At 41.8% G+C, this 20,000-nt stretch overlaps 1 protein-coding gene across 1 annotated transcript in view; it reads right to left on the bottom strand.

Moving 5' to 3' along the window:
• LOC134188344 (uncharacterized) overlaps positions 1–20,000 on the bottom strand; it is a 42,164-nt gene that overhangs the window by 4,113 nt on the left and 18,051 nt on the right. Inside the window, exons 21-41 of the mRNA XM_062656539.1 lie at positions 19,405–19,630; positions 18,040–18,370; positions 17,319–17,415; positions 17,117–17,260; positions 15,744–15,878; positions 14,835–14,960; positions 14,571–14,696; positions 14,280–14,408; positions 13,848–13,976; positions 13,651–13,779; positions 13,058–13,198; positions 12,866–12,994; positions 12,493–12,627; positions 11,555–11,692; positions 11,368–11,496; positions 11,174–11,308; positions 8,015–8,152; positions 7,653–7,748; positions 6,193–6,317; positions 5,870–6,039; positions 5,423–5,570 (exon numbers count right to left, since the gene is read on the bottom strand). Of these exons, the coding sequence (XP_062512523.1) occupies positions 5,423–5,570; positions 5,870–6,039; positions 6,193–6,317; positions 7,653–7,748; positions 8,015–8,152; positions 11,174–11,308; positions 11,368–11,496; positions 11,555–11,692; positions 12,493–12,627; positions 12,866–12,994; positions 13,058–13,198; positions 13,651–13,779; positions 13,848–13,976; positions 14,280–14,408; positions 14,571–14,696; positions 14,835–14,960; positions 15,744–15,878; positions 17,117–17,260; positions 17,319–17,415; positions 18,040–18,370; positions 19,405–19,630 (3,056 nt within the window). The remainder of the gene's footprint in view (positions 1–5,422; positions 5,571–5,869; positions 6,040–6,192; positions 6,318–7,652; positions 7,749–8,014; positions 8,153–11,173; positions 11,309–11,367; positions 11,497–11,554; positions 11,693–12,492; positions 12,628–12,865; positions 12,995–13,057; positions 13,199–13,650; positions 13,780–13,847; positions 13,977–14,279; positions 14,409–14,570; positions 14,697–14,834; positions 14,961–15,743; positions 15,879–17,116; positions 17,261–17,318; positions 17,416–18,039; positions 18,371–19,404; positions 19,631–20,000) is intronic.

Below are 20,000 nucleotides of genomic sequence, written 5' to 3'. Positions count from 1 at the left end.
TCTGTTGTGATAGGAATAGATGTATGTGACTCGATCTCGACAGATGAAGGGTTGTAAATTTCGCACTTGGTGTCCTGAATGTCCAAACCAATATTATGGAACATAGGCTTCAGGTCTTCAAAGACTGCCAAGACATTATCAGAAGGGCCTACTAGAAACACATCATCTAGATATGCCAAAACCACTACACAAGGATGATCATTCTGCAATTTGGTCAACAATTCCTGAATTGCAGTAGCAAACAAAACTGGACCCAAAGGATCCCCTTGATGTATGCCTTCTTCAGAAGACAGTATGACATGGCTGTCTCCTTGCAAGTAGATAAGGGGACCAAAGCCTGCGTACATTTGGTTGACATGGGGAAGCATCTCAGGAAAGTGTTTTGAGACCTGAGTAAGTAGATGAGACCTTTTAACAGAATTAAAGGCATTCTTGGCATCAGTCTTCATGACCACCCAATCTTTATGAGAATCTAGCAGCAACTGAACATGATGAACCAAAAGATCAGCTCCACCATCTGTGGCAATGCCATGCTGTAAAGGAGCAAAGAATTTACTAAAAGAGTCCTTGTATTGAGAACAGATAGTCTTTGCAGTTATTCGTCGAAACACTTCACCTATTGCAATGGGCCTCACATCTCCTGAAGACTTAGGCAGAGCAATAAGACGAGCTGCACACAATAGCTTTGTTATTGGTTCAGGAACTAAGCCAGCTGCAATAATAGAGCAAACTCTGAAAAGGTTCTCAGCTGTGAATGAGTCAGATATCAAAACTCGAAGATGTTCATACCTCCAGCCACTGGGTCCACATCCTGATCCTTTAGGAGTTTTGTTTATGTTGGTAATGAATTGATGTGATGACAACTCTACAGGAGACTCAATAAAAGGATCTGCTAATTGCTCTTCAATTACTGAGGACCTCCTAGGGTGTTTTGCTGCAAGCTTTTGAGTAGTCTCCTTTGTTGCTGGTGCAAAGCCAGAACTTGTGAGAACTCGTGCTGCTTTGGATAGTTCACCACATCTGATCAAACGGAGCGCTGACTTCCTGGTTAGATCTTTAGATCCTTTTCTACCTTCCGATGACATCATCTGGCTGGTCTTAAGATCAATCAACTGATCCCATCTGAAGTTCTTGAAATCATCATATGCTCCAATAATACACTTATTCTTTGTTTTCCCGCCTCTTGCGGGAGGAGACAACAGCATCCTAGGAAGCAGAAAAAGCAATTTCCACGCATCTTCATCATCAGGGTATTCACTAATCCTAGCTAGGACCGGTCCACAACAATCTAGAAAACGAGACTTCATCTCCGGCCTGATAACTTGGACAGATCTAGGTGGCGTTGCATGTAGAATGTCATCTATGGATATTCCTCGAACATATTGCCATGCGGCAGATTCCAAAGACGTACACGTCGATGAGATAAGACCCGGCTTGATGTCATTCGCATCCATTGCCACAGCAACATCAACATCTGGTGTAGGTGATGAAACCGAAACAGATTGAGAAGCGACAGTAGGCCTTTCCTTACTAGATTTCGAACGAGCTTTGCATTGCACCAGATGTTGAGTTAACTTAGCGAACCATTTTTGGCAGAATTGACAGCGCTGAAGGCCCAAGCGTGTGACGAAGCAATGCGGTAGGTCATCAGAGTTGTGACTTTGGCGAATGTGATTCAAAACTCGCTGTAAAGATCCTTCAAACAAACACGAACGGACAGGGCAATTCTCCCGTTCCGAGAAAGTCTCAGACATGAGCAAAAAGAAGTAAAAACAGATCTTTCCTTTTCTTGCTTCCAACCGTTCAACATCCGGGATCTGTCTGTCTGTCTGTCTGTCTGTCTGTCTGTCTGTCTGTCTGTCAAATAACATTTATTTCAAACATACATCTATAATACAATGCTAGCAAGGTAACTATATAAAGTTCTGTAACTACGAGAGTTTACTAGGACTAGATTTTAAAAACAAACAAACATGTAACACTAAAAAGAGAATAATGCAGACTACTCAGAGCCAATTTAGTGGCTGAAAAACTGGGTAGAGCAATCTACAGTACACTCAAACCTCCCTTATCCGGACCTCCGAGATTCGGGCACCTCCTTAGACCGGGCACCTTTGCACCCTCGGAAACCCTGCGCATATATGTTTTGGGGCTCCCAGGTTACACACCACGTAAACAACAAACTCCCGTATGTTCAGTCGCGTTCACGCGCCAGTGCATGAGAGTATGGCTTCGAAGAAAAGAAAGCGCGCCTGCATCAGTCTTGAAACGAAGCTCAAGGTCATTGATGAAATCAGCAAAGGTCAGTCACAGAGACACGCCTCGGAAATCTTCGGAATTCCGAAGTCTACTGTGGCGGACGTGTGGAAACTTCGTGATAAAATCAAAGACCACGTGTTTGCTGCCGAAGCACCAGAAGAATATGCTAAGTGGAGAATTATTAGAGATCCTCATTTTAGTCAACTAGATCGTTCACGCTACGTCTGGTTTACACAGCAGCGCAGCAGGGGAGCCCCAGTGTCGGGTCCTTTGTTGCAAGAGAAAGCTCAGCAGCTTTTTCCATCTCTGTATCCAAACGACGACCCTAGTTCCTTCAAAGCAAGCTCTGGTTGCCTGGACAAGTTTTGTAGTCAACATGGAATCAGACAGATAGCTCTGCAAGGTGAGTCACTTTCAGCAGACTCCGCAGCTACTGCTCCGTTTGTAAGGGAACTGGAAAGCAGATTGAAAACAGGAGGCTACTCTAGCGATCAGGTTTTCAATGCCGATGAAACTGGATTATGGTGAAGACTGATGCCTTCCAAGTCACTTGTGTGCAGAGGAGAACAGCGGGCAAAGAACTTCAAGAAGGCTAAGGAAAGGGTCACATTATTGGGTTGTGCCAATGCATCTGGAACTTGCCGATTACCGCTTGCATTTATTAACAAGAGTGCAAAGCCTCGTTGCTTCAAGAACATGGATATGAACAACTTGCCAGTCCACTACTTTTCACAACAGAAGTCCTGGATGGATGCTAGACTTTTTACAGATTGGTTCCATCACAAGTTTGTACCTCGTGTGAAACGATTCTGTGAGGAAAATGTGATTGAGTACAAAATCCTGCTTCTTCTTGACAATGCCCCAGCCCATCCATCAATAGAGGTGTTGCAGTCACGTGATGGTTGTGTCACGACAATGTTCCTTCCTCCAAACACAACATCTCTTATGCAACCTATGGACCAAGCAGTATTGGATCCTTTGAAACGGCGGTATAAGAAACATCTTTTGCGCCACATCATTTTGGAAAACGAATCTTCTTCATTGTCCATTACTGACATCCTGAAGAATGTAACCATCAAGAATGCTGTTTACTGGGCAGCACAATCATGGAATGAAACAAGCAATCAAAGTCTAAGAAAGGCTTGGAAGGTCCTGTTACCATCTGATTCTACTTGTGGCTCTGCTATAGATGACTCTGAAGATGCATCAGAAGACTCTGACGTCAGAACTCTTTTTAATGATTTGGGCTATGTTGAAGGAGATCCATCTTGGCAGCATCCAGAGGAGTGGCTTTCTGAGGATGTTGATGATCCAGGCCATCAAATTTTGTCAGACGCTGAAATTATTGCCACAGTTGCTGATGAGATCAGTGATCACAGCTCAGATTCAAATGAAGGAGCGGAAATTCAACGTTCAGCCAAAGTGACACACAGTCAAGCATATGATGCTTTGGCCACAGTCCTAGAATGGTTGGAAGAACAAGATAATGTGACGTTGGAGCATTTGTTATTGGTGAAGAAATGGAGAGATCTTGCTGCCAATAGGAGAAGGCAGTCTCAAATACAAACTAGAATTGGGTCGTTTTTCCCACGTACTGAACCTTAGTTCAACATTTCGTAATTGTTGTGGCAGTTGTTTTGCTCTTCTTAGAAAGAGGAGTACAAGAGTGTACACGCATCTTCCTATCGTAATGACACTTGGTACATGACAGAATTAGAGTACATTGGACATGTACATTAAGGTGGTCTGGGACACCAAAGCTAACGTGCGTTACCTCTTTCTTTTATCCAGACATTCTGAAATACGGGCACTCCCCGGTCCCATTTTGCCCGGATAAAGGAGGTTTGAGTGTACAGTCAATGTCATTTGTCAGAGCTGAGATATTTCTCATGATGACCTTTGCATTGCACTTCTCAGTGTTCTCCACAAAATATCTCAAAGGCGTGGGCGGTGCAGGCGTGGCTAAATGGAAACGTACTTGTGGGCGTGGTTGCTTCAAACGTGGGCGTGGTCATCTGAGTGGGGTTTCCTGGCTTTGCGGTGCAGTGCTAGAGCAACATAGGGTGCTTGTGTTTGGTCTAAAATTTTAGCTGTACAACAATTCTATGCGTTGACAGAGTACAACACAAGCAAGCTATCATTAACCCGCTTTTCATCCAGGCTACTTTCTAGTCTGCATGTCAAAAACTTGCGACTCCCAATTACTCCAAGCCTATACAAATCACAAAATCGATTGTAATAGCTTTCATTAGTAACGTAGCACTAGTAGACAAGTTCGCTAAGCAGTCGGTGATAAATTTCCATGCTGATATCGACGCTAGAGATGTGCGCAAGCGTATCGGCATGCTCGCCGAGATCTACAAGATTTTCAAAACTGCGAACGTGTCTACACTAACCTGAGCAATGCTTTCGCTAACTTTGGCTTTGGACTGATGCCGTTCAAGCACGTTTTGGCATCTGTAATCAGTGCATTGTCTTACATCCTGTGTAGGGTAACGCCTCCCAGATCAACTTCCGTATGTCCCAAAAACGCCACTAGAAGAACGAAAAATTGAGCTATCACTTCAACAACACAATTTGACGCATTGATGTACTTTGTCTTGCAACTTCGTATTCTCTCAATGCATCAATAACAACTGCACGGCACAAACGGCTGCCGAGGAAGTGACTCACATACGGATTGTTATGTGGGCGAATACGCCATCAAATGACGTCAGATCGGATTTGAAACAACGTCATAAGTATATTTTGAACATAGCAGTCTCTATGACGTTGCTTTTGGACTTTCCACAAACACAACAGGTGTTCTATTCATCTAGACGAGAACCCAAACCATTGGTCTCCCATTTCTTGCCTAACACATATAGATAGTAAGGCGTGACAGGCAAAAGTCAAGGCGTGGCGGCGTTAGCCAAGGGATGGCAGGATTGGGTGTGTCCTTGTAAAATCTAGCCAAGGCGTGGCGGGCCCCCACGTCTTGAGATGCCTGGGGAGAACACTGACTTCTGAAGTTGAGTTGAGAATCTCTTTCTCCAGATGTCCAGAAACTCAACCTGTCTGTCTGCCTGCCTGCCTGCCTGCCTGCCTGCCTGCCTGCCTGCCTGCCTGTTCATTCAGGGCAATGTTTGTTGACATTGGCATTAGGTGGAGTGCTCTGTCTTACCTCTGTCGCTGGCCTGCCAGTTACTTCAACTGAGAAAAACTGCTGCAGCCTGTCTTCAGGAATCGGTAGCAGAATATTAACTGCCTTCACGCCTTTCATTGGCATATTCTTGTAGAGCATGATAAATGACACTCTAACTATTGATGACCTACACCACAATAATTTACAACAAATGTAAGCAACAGACTAGAACAGCCTCTACACAAACAAAACAATAACAATAAGAGAACACAACCACACATAAACAAACAAAAGACAAAAACCAATCATACAATCAATTGATGATGACAAAAGAAAAGCAAGTGACAGTAGATAACAAACATTCGACACAGAGATAAATAATATATAAGCATGCAGACATACAGACAAACAAATGCATACATTGCTGCACAAACCATGAATTCGCTAGCATGCACGAACTTTGAAACATCAAAATAAGAGTCTCACCTGTCGTTCCCATCCACTGAGTCAATATCAACTATTCTTGCGACATAGTTTCTGTTGTAATTCATAACTCGTTGAAGAGGAGAAGAGAAAGACAAGCCATCGATTCCATCATCAACTGTTGCATTCACAAATGATGTTAAAGGATCAACAGCCAGATCTTCAACATCAATCTATAAAATATGCATGTACAACGTGACGAATCAACTATTATAACCATGACCTATTAGTTATACATATTAGTTAACTATAGTGTATAGCTAATAAGTCAACCAATAATGTACGTATGTATCCAGTCTATGTTAATAATGTAAAGCACTATTCACCTCAAATGGAGCGTACAGGTTGAAAGTCTCAGCTAAAGCGAGTTTGAGGTTCAACTGAAAGCCATTCGTTTGTGTCTCAGTGAAGGTAACAGAAAAATCAATCCAAAATATTGACTCTTTGATATCTGTAAAACAGTACATGTAGCATTTATGACTGGTGTATGTTTGTGTTTGCTTGTTTGTGTGTGAGTGTTTGTTTGTTTGTGTGAGAGTTTGTTTGTTTGTTTGTTTGTGTGTGTCAGTGTTGCATGTGTTTGTTTGCTTGTGTGAGTGAGTTTGGTGTGTGTGTGTGTGTGTGTGTGTGTGTGTGTGTGTGTGTGTGTGTGTGTTGTGTTGTGTGTGTGTGTGTGTGTGTGTGTGTGTGTGTGTGTGTTGTGTGTGTGTGTGTGTATGTGTGTGTGTGTGTGTGTGTGTGTGTGTGTGTGTGTGTGTGTGTGTGTGTGTGTCAGAATGCGCTCTATTCTGCTAGTAGCAAATACACAGTCAGATGACCAGCTTGCTGGGCTAGCGCATCCTAGCCTCACACCATCATCAGCTTGCCAAGACTGAAGTTAGCATGCGTTTCCTCCCCCTGGCCAGGAAACTACCGGAAATACAAGGTCCCATGAGGTACCCCCTCGGAGGGTTCAGTGAGAGGACTTTCACCCCATTGCTGGTTGTGTTCTAGAGAAGGTTCTGAATTCTGCTATTTGGGCAGCATTGCGACTAAGTCAGGGGTTGTCACTTAGAGGTTGTTGAACGTATTCAGAAATCTAGCAGGACATTCTGTTCTTGGAAACGTAGAGTGTTCACAAACCAAGGATTTAGCAAGAACACCCAACTGAGAGTCTTTAGGTCACTAGTGATGCCAGTTTTACTATATGTTTGTGAGACTTGGGTAATCACTCAAGTAGATATCCGAAGACTGAACAATTTTCATATGCGCTGTATTAGATCTATCTTGGGTGTATCAAGACTGAACAAGATAAGAAATTCCTTCAATTCGAAATCTGCCAAGGAAGAACCAATTGAACGTCAAATTCAACATCAAAGATTGCAGTGGCTTGGTCATTTACAACGAATGAATGTCACTCGTCCACAAAAGTTGTTGCTGAGAAGCAAGTTGCATAATGTGAATCGCCCTCAGCATGGTCCAAAGAACAGGTGGATTGACACAATTCAACGAGACCTGGTGTCATTGAATATTGACCCGTCACAAGCCAATGACCACTCTTCTTGGTGAAAACTTCTGCGATGCCAAAGCCCATAGTGGGTATGGTGGAATTCCAGGTTCCAGGTGTGTGTGTGTGTGTGTGTGTGTGTGTGTGCACGCGCGCGTGCGCATGTGTGTGCGTGTGTGCATGTGTGTGTGTGTGTGTGTGTGTGTGTGTGTGTGTGTGTGTGTGTGTGTGTGTGTGTGTGTGTGTGTGTGTGTGTGTGTGTGTGTGTGTGTGTGTGTCCACAAGAATATCATGTCTTACACTGGCATTCTCCATGTACATGATTGCAGAGATAGTCATGATCACACTCTTCACATTGCAACAAACAGCCATCACCAAACACACCAACCAAACAATCTGCAAAGAAAAGACAATGTTGCAAAAAATTGATAAATTCAAAAACGAAAACTTTGGTGACTACTGTCGTCATAAATAATCAACAAATAATCTAATGTGTAAGAAAATGCAACACACACACACACACACACACACACACACACACACACACACACACACACACACACACACACACACACACACACACATGCAGACACACACACATGCAACACACATCATAATACAACTATTTTCGTGTCACGATTGTGCAGTTTCAATCAGTTTACCTGACGTGCAGTAATAGTTGTGATATCCCGGCAGGCAGTTGCAGCTTCCATCATTGGGACTACAGTAGGTTCGAATGTGAGGAGAGCAAACAGGACAGACTTCGACACAACCAGAACCCCAATAACCATCATTACAAGCTAAATACATCAAAAGTTAGCTCATACAGACACTGAACATATTAAATTTTATCAGTAATACACATCAGCATCAACACTGAAAAGAGACAAAATACATTGAGCATGAAACCACACCAATTGATGCACATGACGAGTTGGGTAAAGAGATAAGAAAATCACATAAACAACAGACAAACACACAGATTTAAAAACAGCTAAGCAAAAATGAGTTCAAATGACAGACAGACAGACTGATAACAAATAAGCAAACAGAAAACAAAAAAGACAGACAACTAAACAGACAAACAGACAGACAGACAGACAAGCACCCCAAACGACAGGGCGACCTCAATGGGGTACATCCACGTAATGAAAACGCCATCAGTCTTAGCAAATCAATTTTTTATTCTAAAATCCGTCACTATCCTCGTGGATCCAGTTCAGGTCCATCCGGGTGGCGTTTCGAGCATCTACGTCTACTGCTGGATAATGCTGAAACTGCTGAAAATTTGTTCTATGCTGCCACATGCATAGCAGAGGGGAAGCTTCCTAAATCGGCCTGCAAGTTACTATCATCGGCGCGCCTTATTGCCCTTCCTAAAGCTTCAGGAGATGTTAGACCGATTGCGATAGGTGAAGTTCTTCGACAAGTGACCGCTAAGGCTATTTGCTGCCAGCTAAAAAAGTCACTCTCAGCCTTCTTTGCACCGATACAGCACGGTGTAGCGACAGACAATGGATCTGAGTTGGTTGTAAACCATATCCGCCTGCTGCTGGAGTTTAACAAGGACTGGACAATCCTAAAGACAGACGTAAAGAACGCATTTAATTCCATCAGAAGGTCACACTTGCTGCAAAAAGTATATGAATCTTTTCCACAAATATACAATCACGTGTCTCAAATGTATTCCGACATCAGCTCCCTAGTCTACACCAATGGAAAGAGGGTATCAATACTTTCTTCAGAGGAGGGAATCCACCAAGGAGACCCACTCGGTCCTGCACTATTTTCCATTGCCATTCAGAGCAGTCTGCTAGAGGTGCAAAGAGCTAATCCAAATGTCACTTGCTTAGCATATTTGGATGACGTTTTCATCTTGGGACCAGTCGATGCTGTTGTAGCAGCGTCAGCTGATCTCAGATCTTCTTTTTCACCTATTGGACTAGTAATTCAAGATAAGAAGTGTGAATTGTTTATTTCTGAGGTATCACCACCTTGTGATGTCTCATTCCCGGTTTCAAGTGATGGTGTTATCATACTGGGGATCCCCATTGGCAACAGCTCATTCATCTCAACAGTCTGTACTGACTGTGCCCAGTCGGGAAGTTTACTCTGTGAGGAATTGCTTCAGCTGGAGGATACACAAAGTGCATTGCTTCTCCTTCGCTATTGTCATATTAACCGTTTGTGTCACCTGCTAAGGAGTATTCCTCCTCAAGATTTAAGTCACGCTGCGGTCATACATGACAGACAAACACGCACTGCCTTTACCAAACTACTGAACATTGATGAAATGACTGCTGAACCTTGGGCACAGGCAACTCTCCCTGTGAGGTACGGTGGTTTTGGAATGACCCCTGCGACCCATCTTTCACCAATAGCATTTGCCTCTGGTTGGGCTCATTCATTCCATGTGCTGCTGGATCGATTTCCAACCCTACAGCCTTTGGTAACCTCAGTAATCAATGAAACAACATCATCAATAGCACAAGAGAACAGCATTAGTCATCACCTACAGCAGTCCCTGTGTCCAGGTCAGGCCCTATCAGATCTCCTCTGCAACACCAAAGGGCTTCAGCACAATTTGACTGAAAAACAGACAAAACTCAAAGTTCAGGACATGATTGAAAGATCTGCGACCAAGGATGCAGCTCGTTTGAGATCTCTTCAAGGGAGGGGATCAGGAGCCTGGCTAGATGTCATTCCCAGCTCAAGAAAGCTTGCAATTTCCCCTGGATTGTTCCGCCTGGCAGCTTTATTGAGGTTGGGTATGCGTTTGCCATTGCCTCTGTCAGCAACCTTATGTGATTGCGGCACAGCCTTAGATCCTGAAGGATATCATCTGATTACTTGTAAGACAGGTGGGGGACCAGTTTGGTCTCATAATTCAATAGTCTCTGCTTGGTCCGAGTGTTTGAAACGCGTGTCTCTTCCCCATACCGTTGAGCCAAGAGACTGTTACAGCAGCTCTCAGTCCAGACCCGATATTGCTGTTTATAATGCAACCGACTTTAACGTTGAGCTCGACATTTCCTTAGCCCACCCATGGAGCACCGACATAATTTCAGTCGCAGCTACAACTGATGGATCTGCTGCTTCAAAAAGGGAGGGAAAGAAGAGAGAGAAGTACAGCAGAGAGACTCACACTAGTGGGGGTTCTCCATGCCTAATTCCACTGGTGTTTGAGCATTATGGCCGCTGGGGAAATGCAGGAGAAAAGTTTCTCCATCAAATCTCTCTGCGATCACGAGATGATGACGGCAAGGTGAACTCCAGTGAGTTCAAGACTTATTGGAGACGATTAATGTCCATTACTTTACAGCGGTGTAACAGTATGGTTTTGGCGAAGAAGATTGACAGAATAGTGTGTAGAAATGACTCCGTAGCTGGTTTTTACAGTTACCAGAGTGTACGTTAAGCTTTCATTTCATGACCCTTTGGGTCATTTTTCTTGGACTCATAGATAGTGATTTAGCGTTGACTGTAATAGCGTTGATGTTTACCAATAGATGTTTTTTGACAGACAGACAAATAGACAGACAGACAGACGGCTACACAACAGACAAATAGTTAGTTGATGTATTGAGGGGCCACTAGCTGGGTCCCAAAGACTTGTAGTTTTATGTTTAGCTTTGCTTAGTGTTAGTGATGTTGTACTAAATTCTATTCTTGATGATGTATTAAATAGAGAACTAACAGATAGACAGACAGACAGACAGAAAAACAAGCAGACAAACAAACAGACAGACAGACAGACAGAAAAACAAGCAGACAAACAAACAGACAGACAGACAGACAAACAGGGACACTTGTTTTTTGACCTTCTTCACACTTATCTCCCTTGAAGCCAAGTTTGCAGTAACACGATCCATTCACATGATGACAAGACAACGTATTGTTCAAATCACAATCACACGTTTCACCACAGTCTTGTCCAAACATAAAACCAGTGCACTCTAACACAACTCGTACATCAAAATAGCAATTTCACATCGAGTTATACACACTAGCATACTTTGTGTGCAGTATTGGCCCGTATGTCCTCTTGTACACGTACAGCTGCCATCGAATCGATCACATGCAGCCTGATTAGCACACATGCACACACTGTGACATCCAAGACCATAAAAACCTGTCTGACACACTACACACAAACATCCAAATTCAGTTTGAAACAAACTAGTTTAGATGGGTGGTCTTACTGTCGTTGCAAAGTGTTCCTGTCCACCCACTCTCGCACTCACAATCTCCTGTTTTTGCATGGCAGCCGGTAGAATGACCAGACAGACAATCTGTGCACTCGTTGGCACACTTGACACCATACGAAAAGCCGGCACATTCTACACACAATCGATAAATCACTTACAGACGTAGGAAACGGTATGGTAAGTAAATGAATGCTATACTTCACAAATATATAAAGTAAACCCTAGACGTTCTTATATTGATGATGTGAAACAGTATTAACTGATGCAGATAACACAATCACTGGCAATGTTACTGCCATATCACAGCTTGATCACATAAGCACCAAAGCCAGTCTGCAGACAAGGCTTCAAAAAGTGAGCTTCTGTCTGTGGTCGTTTGCCACCTACTTCCAGTATGATGCTATAACTAATCAATATATTTTTGTACAACTGGCTTATCTTATTGAATATCTATTATAGATTAGCTTGCAGAGTTAAAGCTGCGATTCGCTAGTGCTAACCAGTCACAAGATGTACAGTACCCGGAGTTTATCGGATCACGTAAGTAGCCACGCTACGTTGGTCCACATTCCATTTGCTTCTGGTGCTTCTGTTGATTGCGATGAATCAAGCCAAGTATATGAGCCATTGTCATAAAACTTTCAATGTACTCTGTGGTGATCGACTTATAAAAATCATGTTTCAATAAGAAAACAACAAATATAGTCATGTAAGCAATTTACATACGCTACAAAGCACCGGTCTGTCGTGCAAAGCTCATTTCATGTAAACACTTTCAGAGTACTCGGGATCTTGGGATTGTTTGCAGCAGCTAATGTATTACGACATGTACTAACTTCAATATGGTATACAAAAACATGCTACGACAAGTTGTGTGTTTACTGGCAGCACAAATGATTAAGTCAACCTTCTACCTATGCTGTAAAGCTTACTGTTTTCACAAAGTGATCCATTGTATCCTGGCAAACAGAGACAGTCGCCATTTATATGATCACAGCCAACCGAGTTGCTCCATGTACAGTTGCATGTGTTGAGACAGTTGAGTCCAAACAATCCATGAGGACAAGCTGAATAAACATCATAACAATTACCGTGTGTGTGTGTGTGTGTGTGTGTGTGTGTGTGTGTGTGTGTGTGTGTGAGTGTGTGTGTGTGCATGCATGTGTGTGTGTGTGTGTGTGTGTGTGTATGTGTGTGTGTATGTGTGTGTGTGTGTGTGTGTGTGTGTGTGTGTGTGTGTGTGTGTGTGTGTGTGTGTGTGTACATGTAAAGGCACACTCGCTCACGGTAGAATAATCATCTTACTCTGATTGCAATATGGTTCAAGATATCCAGCTGTACAAGTACAATCACCACTAATATGGTCACACTCGCCACTATTCTCGCAAAGACAAGCAGATAAGCAATCAAGACCAAAACTATTCAACGGACACACTACAAATCAAAACACAATAACACTTCAGATATATAATTTAATGATATCATAATAGAAATGACCTTGTGTGCAGTTGCCTGTGTATCCCGGTCTACAGTGACATCTACCAGAAAAGGGATCACACCGGGTAGAGTTGAATGTGTTGATTGCATCGCATTTACATTGACCAAGACAGTCTACACCATGGTATCCACTTGGGCACACTGAAAGAGAAGATATTACGTGTTCTTCAAGAGTCAATTATCAGATCATTATGGTACATATTGTATTTGACATGAATGGATGCATCTTATAATACACTAGACTATTGTATTGGAGGGATACATCTCACAATACATTAGACTATTGTATTGGAAGGATGCATCTCACAATACATTAGACTATTGTATTGGAAGGATGCATCTCACACACTACACTAGACTATTGTATTGGAGGGATGCATCTCACAATACACTAGACTATTGTATTGGAGGGATGCATCTCACAATACACTAGACTCACTCTGAGTATTGTATTGAAGTATGCATCTCTCAATACACTATGCATCTCTCAATATATTACACTAATGTATTAATTGCAGATATCCATCTTAACATTTCTTGTTACAATGTGTTAGACAACATCAATAATTAATTAATTAGTATATTACAAATACCTGTATCACATGAATCGCCAGTGTACCCACTAGGACATTGACATTTCCCACTAATATGATGGCATCCAACACTCACCATACAAGAACAAGGAACAGAACAGTTTGAACCATAAAACCCAAACGAACAGGCTAAATCACAACAAACAATTGCCACATCAAACACACGACTACAAACACATAATGACAACAGATTTAACCTTGAAGACAAGATGTACCGATCCAGCCATCAGCACAACGACAATCTCCATTTATTGGATCACAGCTCGCACTGTTATGGCAATCGCACGACTGAAGACAACTTTTGCCGGAAGTCAAAGGTGGACATACTATAACACACAACACACAATCAAATAACTTGTCATTTAATTAATATTTATTAAAAACTCATATAGTTCAATAATCGTAGTAAAATAAATAAAATAAATAATTAGTTAAAATAATTACAGTAATCCAAGGCAAGAACAAGCCAATAATATTGCAGAAATTGTAGTGACATGTTGTGTAGTTTGACTCATGAGATTCTTCATGATGGACCAAATGAACATGTAATGCACCCATAGGTACAGTACACTACACGTACAACTGGTAGCTCACAGTACTGTTACTGTATGTACACGTATGTGGTACACCTTGATCACACTTTGTTCCTGTCCATCCCGGGTCGCAATCACATACTCCACTGGTGTGATTACAATGTCTACCGTGGATGCAATCACATGGCTTTACACAGTCTAAACCATATCGACCTTGTGGACAACCTACGAGAAAAGCAAAAGCAAGTCACATATTTTCTCTACAGTTAAGTGCATCAAACTTGTGTCTGTGTCTGTGTGTGTGTGTGTGTGTGTGTGTGTGTGTGTGTGTGTGTGTGTGTGTGTGTGTGTGTGAGTGTGTGTGTCACACAATCAACGGTTTCTTACTCTGGTTACAGAAAATTCCGACGTATCCAGAAGAGCATGTACAGCTGCCATTGATGATGTCACACAAACCATGAACACAACCGCATGTGAGACTGCAGTGTTTCCCATATGTACCAATAGAACAAGCTGCAACAATCACCAAAAGTCTAATTTCCATACTCACATGCACACAGACAGAATAGCACACACGCACGCACACACACACACGCGCGCACGCACACGCACACACACACACACACGCACACACACACACGTGTTTATTACTTTCTGTGCAGTTCTCTCCTCTGTATCCAGCATTGCAGCTGCAATGGCCAGTGACCGGATCACAAGTGCCGTGAACACAATGACAATCTGAGAGGCAGTTGCTGCCATATTTACCTGAAGGACATGCTAAAAGACAAAAACTTTTATTAAAAAGTCATGAAAGTGACTGATACATACACCATAAATATATCAACAGCAGACAACAATATGGACAAACAGACAGACAGACATACAGACAAACAAACATACACACACATACACACACACACAAACAGAGACAGACAAAGACAGACAGACAGACAGACAGACAGACAGACAGACAGACAGACGGACTCTTGAACTCTACTTTCTATTAACTAGTATTCTTTCTTGTGCGTGCAGCTGTAGTTTGAAGACTTTAGGAGCTTGTAATTGCTGTGTAGCTGGACTTTACTATAGTGATTTGCAGCTGATGTATAATAGTTCAATGTTCAAAATATATGTACTGACAGACAGACAGACAGACAGACAGACAGACAGACAGACAGACAGACAGACAGACAGACAAACGCTTTTCAGTGCAGCTGCAAAAGTACAACGCACGGGTCATTCAGAAGAAATTGAATGTGTTGTGTGGTGGGTGTCAGATTCCCGAGTCACTCAGCACTCAATTCTTTTATCATTAGTGTTCTTTTAGTTGTCTCTTTTGCCTCAGAAAATATGTATACACTTACCTATGAACACTATAAAGCATTTAGCTTTAGTCGAGTAGTTTCTGCTGTGATGTATGATAGTGTGATTGTAAGAAATAAATGATTCTGACAGACAGACAGACAGACAGACAGACAGACAGACAGAAAAGACAGACAGACAGAGACAGACAGAATGCATCACTACAAACAGACAAAGTAATACACAACAAAATCTAACCTTGTGAGCATGTTACACCTTTGTACCCAGCAGGACACGGACAACGTCCTGTTTCATGATGGCAAACGCCACTTCCATGGCTACACTTCTGACACACAGAGCCACAATCCAAGCCCCAGAAACCACTCGAACAACCTACACACAAACACAAAACAACACAATCAACAAAACAAGACCAAATAATCACGGTGACACCCAATGTAACAGTCAGGCCACACCAATCAATTTCCTCTGATCCAATACAAATTACTCACATACAATGTAACTCAAATAGTGTATGTACCAAATGTTTCTACTGCACATCCGCTGATGTGTAATGTAGTTCACCAATTTGAATAACATGTCGTTCTATTGTTTCGCGGTACTGGAAACACTGTCATTCAAAGCAAGCGTGTTGTTCAAAGTACGCATGTCAGTCTATTCTACAAGTACAGAAAGCCTAGTAAATCATCAATGCACACAAGAGTACGCACATGGCACACCAATCTGTTGGTGTGCATCATCAAATTAACCACAATCTACACCAAGCCATGTCTAGCAAGAACAGTAAAGTACTATCAGTATTCCCACTTGGCACAGTTTCCGAAATCATCAAGCTACCACACAGACAGTTCTTTGTACCCAGATGTGTGTTCCCATGTAGATGGAAATGTGGTTGCAACTGAGCATGTCGTTTCTGAGAGCATGTCATTCAAACAGGTGGCAAACCAGTGAAAGACAGCATAATCAATCTCTTCAATTTCTGCTTCATTATCACTGTCTTCTTAATCTGTTAATCCTGTACATCACTCTATCTTGCAACGATGATCGAATTCTTCTCAAAGACGTCACAACTTACTGTAAAGGCATTCTAGGTATGTGACACTGCCGGCTATTCTTAATTTTAATCTTCAAGTTTTAACTTTTTCAAATTTTTTCAGTGACCATCAATTATTTTGCAAGAAAAATTTGAATTTATAGGTAAATTTTTATTTAAAATTTTTCAATTTCAATTTTTATTTTCAACTGTTCATATTTTCCGTTTCATCTTTTAATTTCAAATTTCACTTTTTATTTGAGTTGTCATCGCTGAGTTCAGTCAGTTTTAGAATTCCTCGGTCTGTGATGGTTAGTGATCAGCAATTTCAATCCCAGACCTTTGAGTAAATCTTTTCCTGGAGCGTGATAAAGCAGTCAGACCATTCACACAAGCTGAGAGCTAGCACAATAACAATGTCTGGAGCTTCACCGCTAAAGCACTTACAAGGTATGACTTTATAGTCGCAAGACGTCTTTAAAAACTATCTGAAAACTCTTGCTTAATCAATTAAGGGCATGCCCTTCTATGTGAGGTACGACAATAAGACATAAACGTTTTAATCAATTATGTTTACTTTGTAAACACTGTGTGCCCTTGTATCCTGGCAAACAGCTACACAATCCACTTGATGACTGACAAGATCCACCATTGCAGTCGCATGTTTCTGTACACGACGATCCCCAGTAGCCGTAATTACACTTGGAATCACAATATACGCCTACAATCATAACGAATATTAACATCATGTTGATTAGACAAATTGAAATGCGTGACACCTTGCCATCCAGGGTCACAAGTGCATGCTCCGTTGGTGATGTTGCATTTACCATTTTGACACTGACATAGTCTCGTACATCCAGGTCCATAGTAACCCTGATAGATCAAAGTAATAAATTATATTAAAATAACTAATTAACAATAAATTAAAATACTAAAAATTCGATGAATATAAAGTAATAAAAAAAACTAAAAAATTATAATAAATTAGTAAATTAATTAAAATACATTAATGAACACAAACAGACTGAGACAAACAGACAAACACACAGACAGACACACAGACAAACAGAAAGACGGGCAAACAAACAAACAGACAGACAAACAGACGAATGTTGTTGTCCGTTACAGACAGACAAACAGACAGAGACAGACTGACAGACAGACAAACAGACAGACATTGCAGTGGTGCAATGCTAACACAGTCACCACAAAGATTTTAATTCTAACCTCCAGTAAAGCTATGACAGTACAATATGATACATGCCTCCATGCACCTAAAAGTCGAGGTTTTTAGTTCAACTGTTGGGACCTACCTGCGTCTAGGTAATACACAGGTAGGTAATACGTTCAGTGTTGTAGGAAATACGTATTTATACTACTTAGCCACATTAATATTAGAAATAGAAACGCATTGGTTTGACTGTCTAAACAAGAGCAAATATTGTAGAAAAATGTGTTCAACATATTCAACCCACAAATTGACTTTTGCCTACCTACCTGCTGACAAGGAATGTCACACAGCACACCTTGATACCCAGGAGTGCAAATACAACTGCCATCCACGGCTATGCACTCCGCGTCGTTCTTACACCTGCACTTATTGCTACATCCCTGACCCCAGAAGCCGGCAACACATGACTGAGAGCAGTCAGTGGCTTGGTAACCAGGCAGACAGTGACAATATCCGTCTGTGTTTCGGCAGGACAGTGAGTTGGTTGTGTCACACGTGCAGTTGAGTTGACAGTTGTTGCCGTATTGGCCACTGGAGCATGGTTGGTTACATGTCGTGTTGATGTATCCAGGAAAGCAAGCACACGTGCCATCAAATCTGAAAATAGACGCAACAATTATGCTAATGTGGTTTGTCGGTTGGTCGGTCAGTCGGTGTGTGTGTGTGTGTGTGTGTGTGTGTGTGTGTGTCTGTGTGTGTGTGTGTGTGTGTGTCTGTCTGTCTGTCTGTCTGTCTGTCTGTCTGTGTTTGTGTGTGTGTGTGTGTGTGTGTGTGTGTGTGTCTGTCTGTCTGTCTGTCTGTCTGTCTGTCTGTCTGTCTGTCTGTCTGTCTGTCTGTCTGTCTGTCTGTCTGTCTGTCTGTCTGTCTGTCTGTGTGTATGTGTGCACGAGCACGATGTGAACATGTACATCTGAATCAGTGCACAGCATATTCTTCATCCAGTCTCACTGTCTAGTTCTCTGTCTGTCTTTGTGCTTTCTAATCGAGCCCATAAAACGTTTGTCATTTTGCCATCTTTCTGTTTCTCCATCAGTAAGATTGCCAGATTATTGGTCATTCTGTTCGTCGGTGTGTCTATCCATCCATTGCACTGTTACATGTTGATACAGCCTTGCGTACACGTATCCATTAACTGTTTATCATCCTCTCCATCTACTGTTTGTTGTCCGTCAGTCGGTCTGTGTGTAAAAAATTATTTATTTGAAGATAAGAAACTATTAATATATTTGTCTGTGTTTATGTCTGGGTGTCTGTCCATCCATCCATCCATCCATCTGTCTGTTTGTTTGCCTGTCTGTCTGTTTGTCAGCTTGTCTGTCTGTTTATCAGTGTCACTGTGTGTCTGTCTATTAGTGTGTGTGTGTGTGTGTGTGTGTGTGTGTGTGTGTGTGTGTGTGTGTGTGTGTGTGTGTGTGTGTGTGTGTGTGTGTGTATGTATGTGTGTCTGTATGTATGTATGTATGTATGCATGTCCGTCTGTCTGTCTGTCCGTCTGTCGGTCCATCCGTCTGTCTGTCTGTCTGTCTGTCTGTCTGTCTGTCTGTCTGTCTGTCTGTCTGTCTGTCTGTCTATTTCTCTGTTTGTCTGTCTTCCTGCCACTCTACAAGCATCCATCCACACAGTACAATCACCTGTTGCATATTCCATTCGGTGTACACATACAATTATTCATACATCCCGGTCCCCACTCGTGCTGGTCACACGGTATTTGACAGTCAACAGATTTCCAGCCAGAAGAACACACACAACCGTTCGAGACAAGACATCTACATTCCCCAGTAAAGCGATCACAAAGAGCTCCATTAGAACAAGAGCAAGTTAATGAGCAATTGCGACCAAATTTTGTTGACAAACAAGCTAGAAACAAGGAAAGCAAAGAATACAGAAAATCAGTAAGATAATAGACAAACAAACAAAGAAAACAATAAATAAACAAACCAATAGACAAACAATAAACAAACAAGCAAACAAATCAACAAACATAGACAGAAAAAGTAAACAAACAGACAAACAAACAAGCAAATATAAGTGCACAAACAAGCAAATACACAAACATACAAACAAAACCAATAGACAAACAAACACTAGACAAACAAACAGTAAAATGTTAGCAACAAAACAATAAACAAAATCCATAACCAAATGAAGGAAGGAACAAATGAACAAAAAATAGACAAACAATAAACAAACTAACCAACAGACAAATAAACAAAACACCAATACACAA

Source organism: Corticium candelabrum, chromosome 12 (genome assembly GCF_963422355.1).
Source record: "Corticium candelabrum chromosome 12, ooCorCand1.1, whole genome shotgun sequence".
Classification (NCBI taxonomy): domain Eukaryota; kingdom Metazoa; phylum Porifera; class Homoscleromorpha; order Homosclerophorida; family Plakinidae; genus Corticium; species Corticium candelabrum.
The sequence above is the reverse complement of the archived record's forward strand: the minus strand, read 5'-3'. Positions and strand labels throughout refer to the sequence as shown.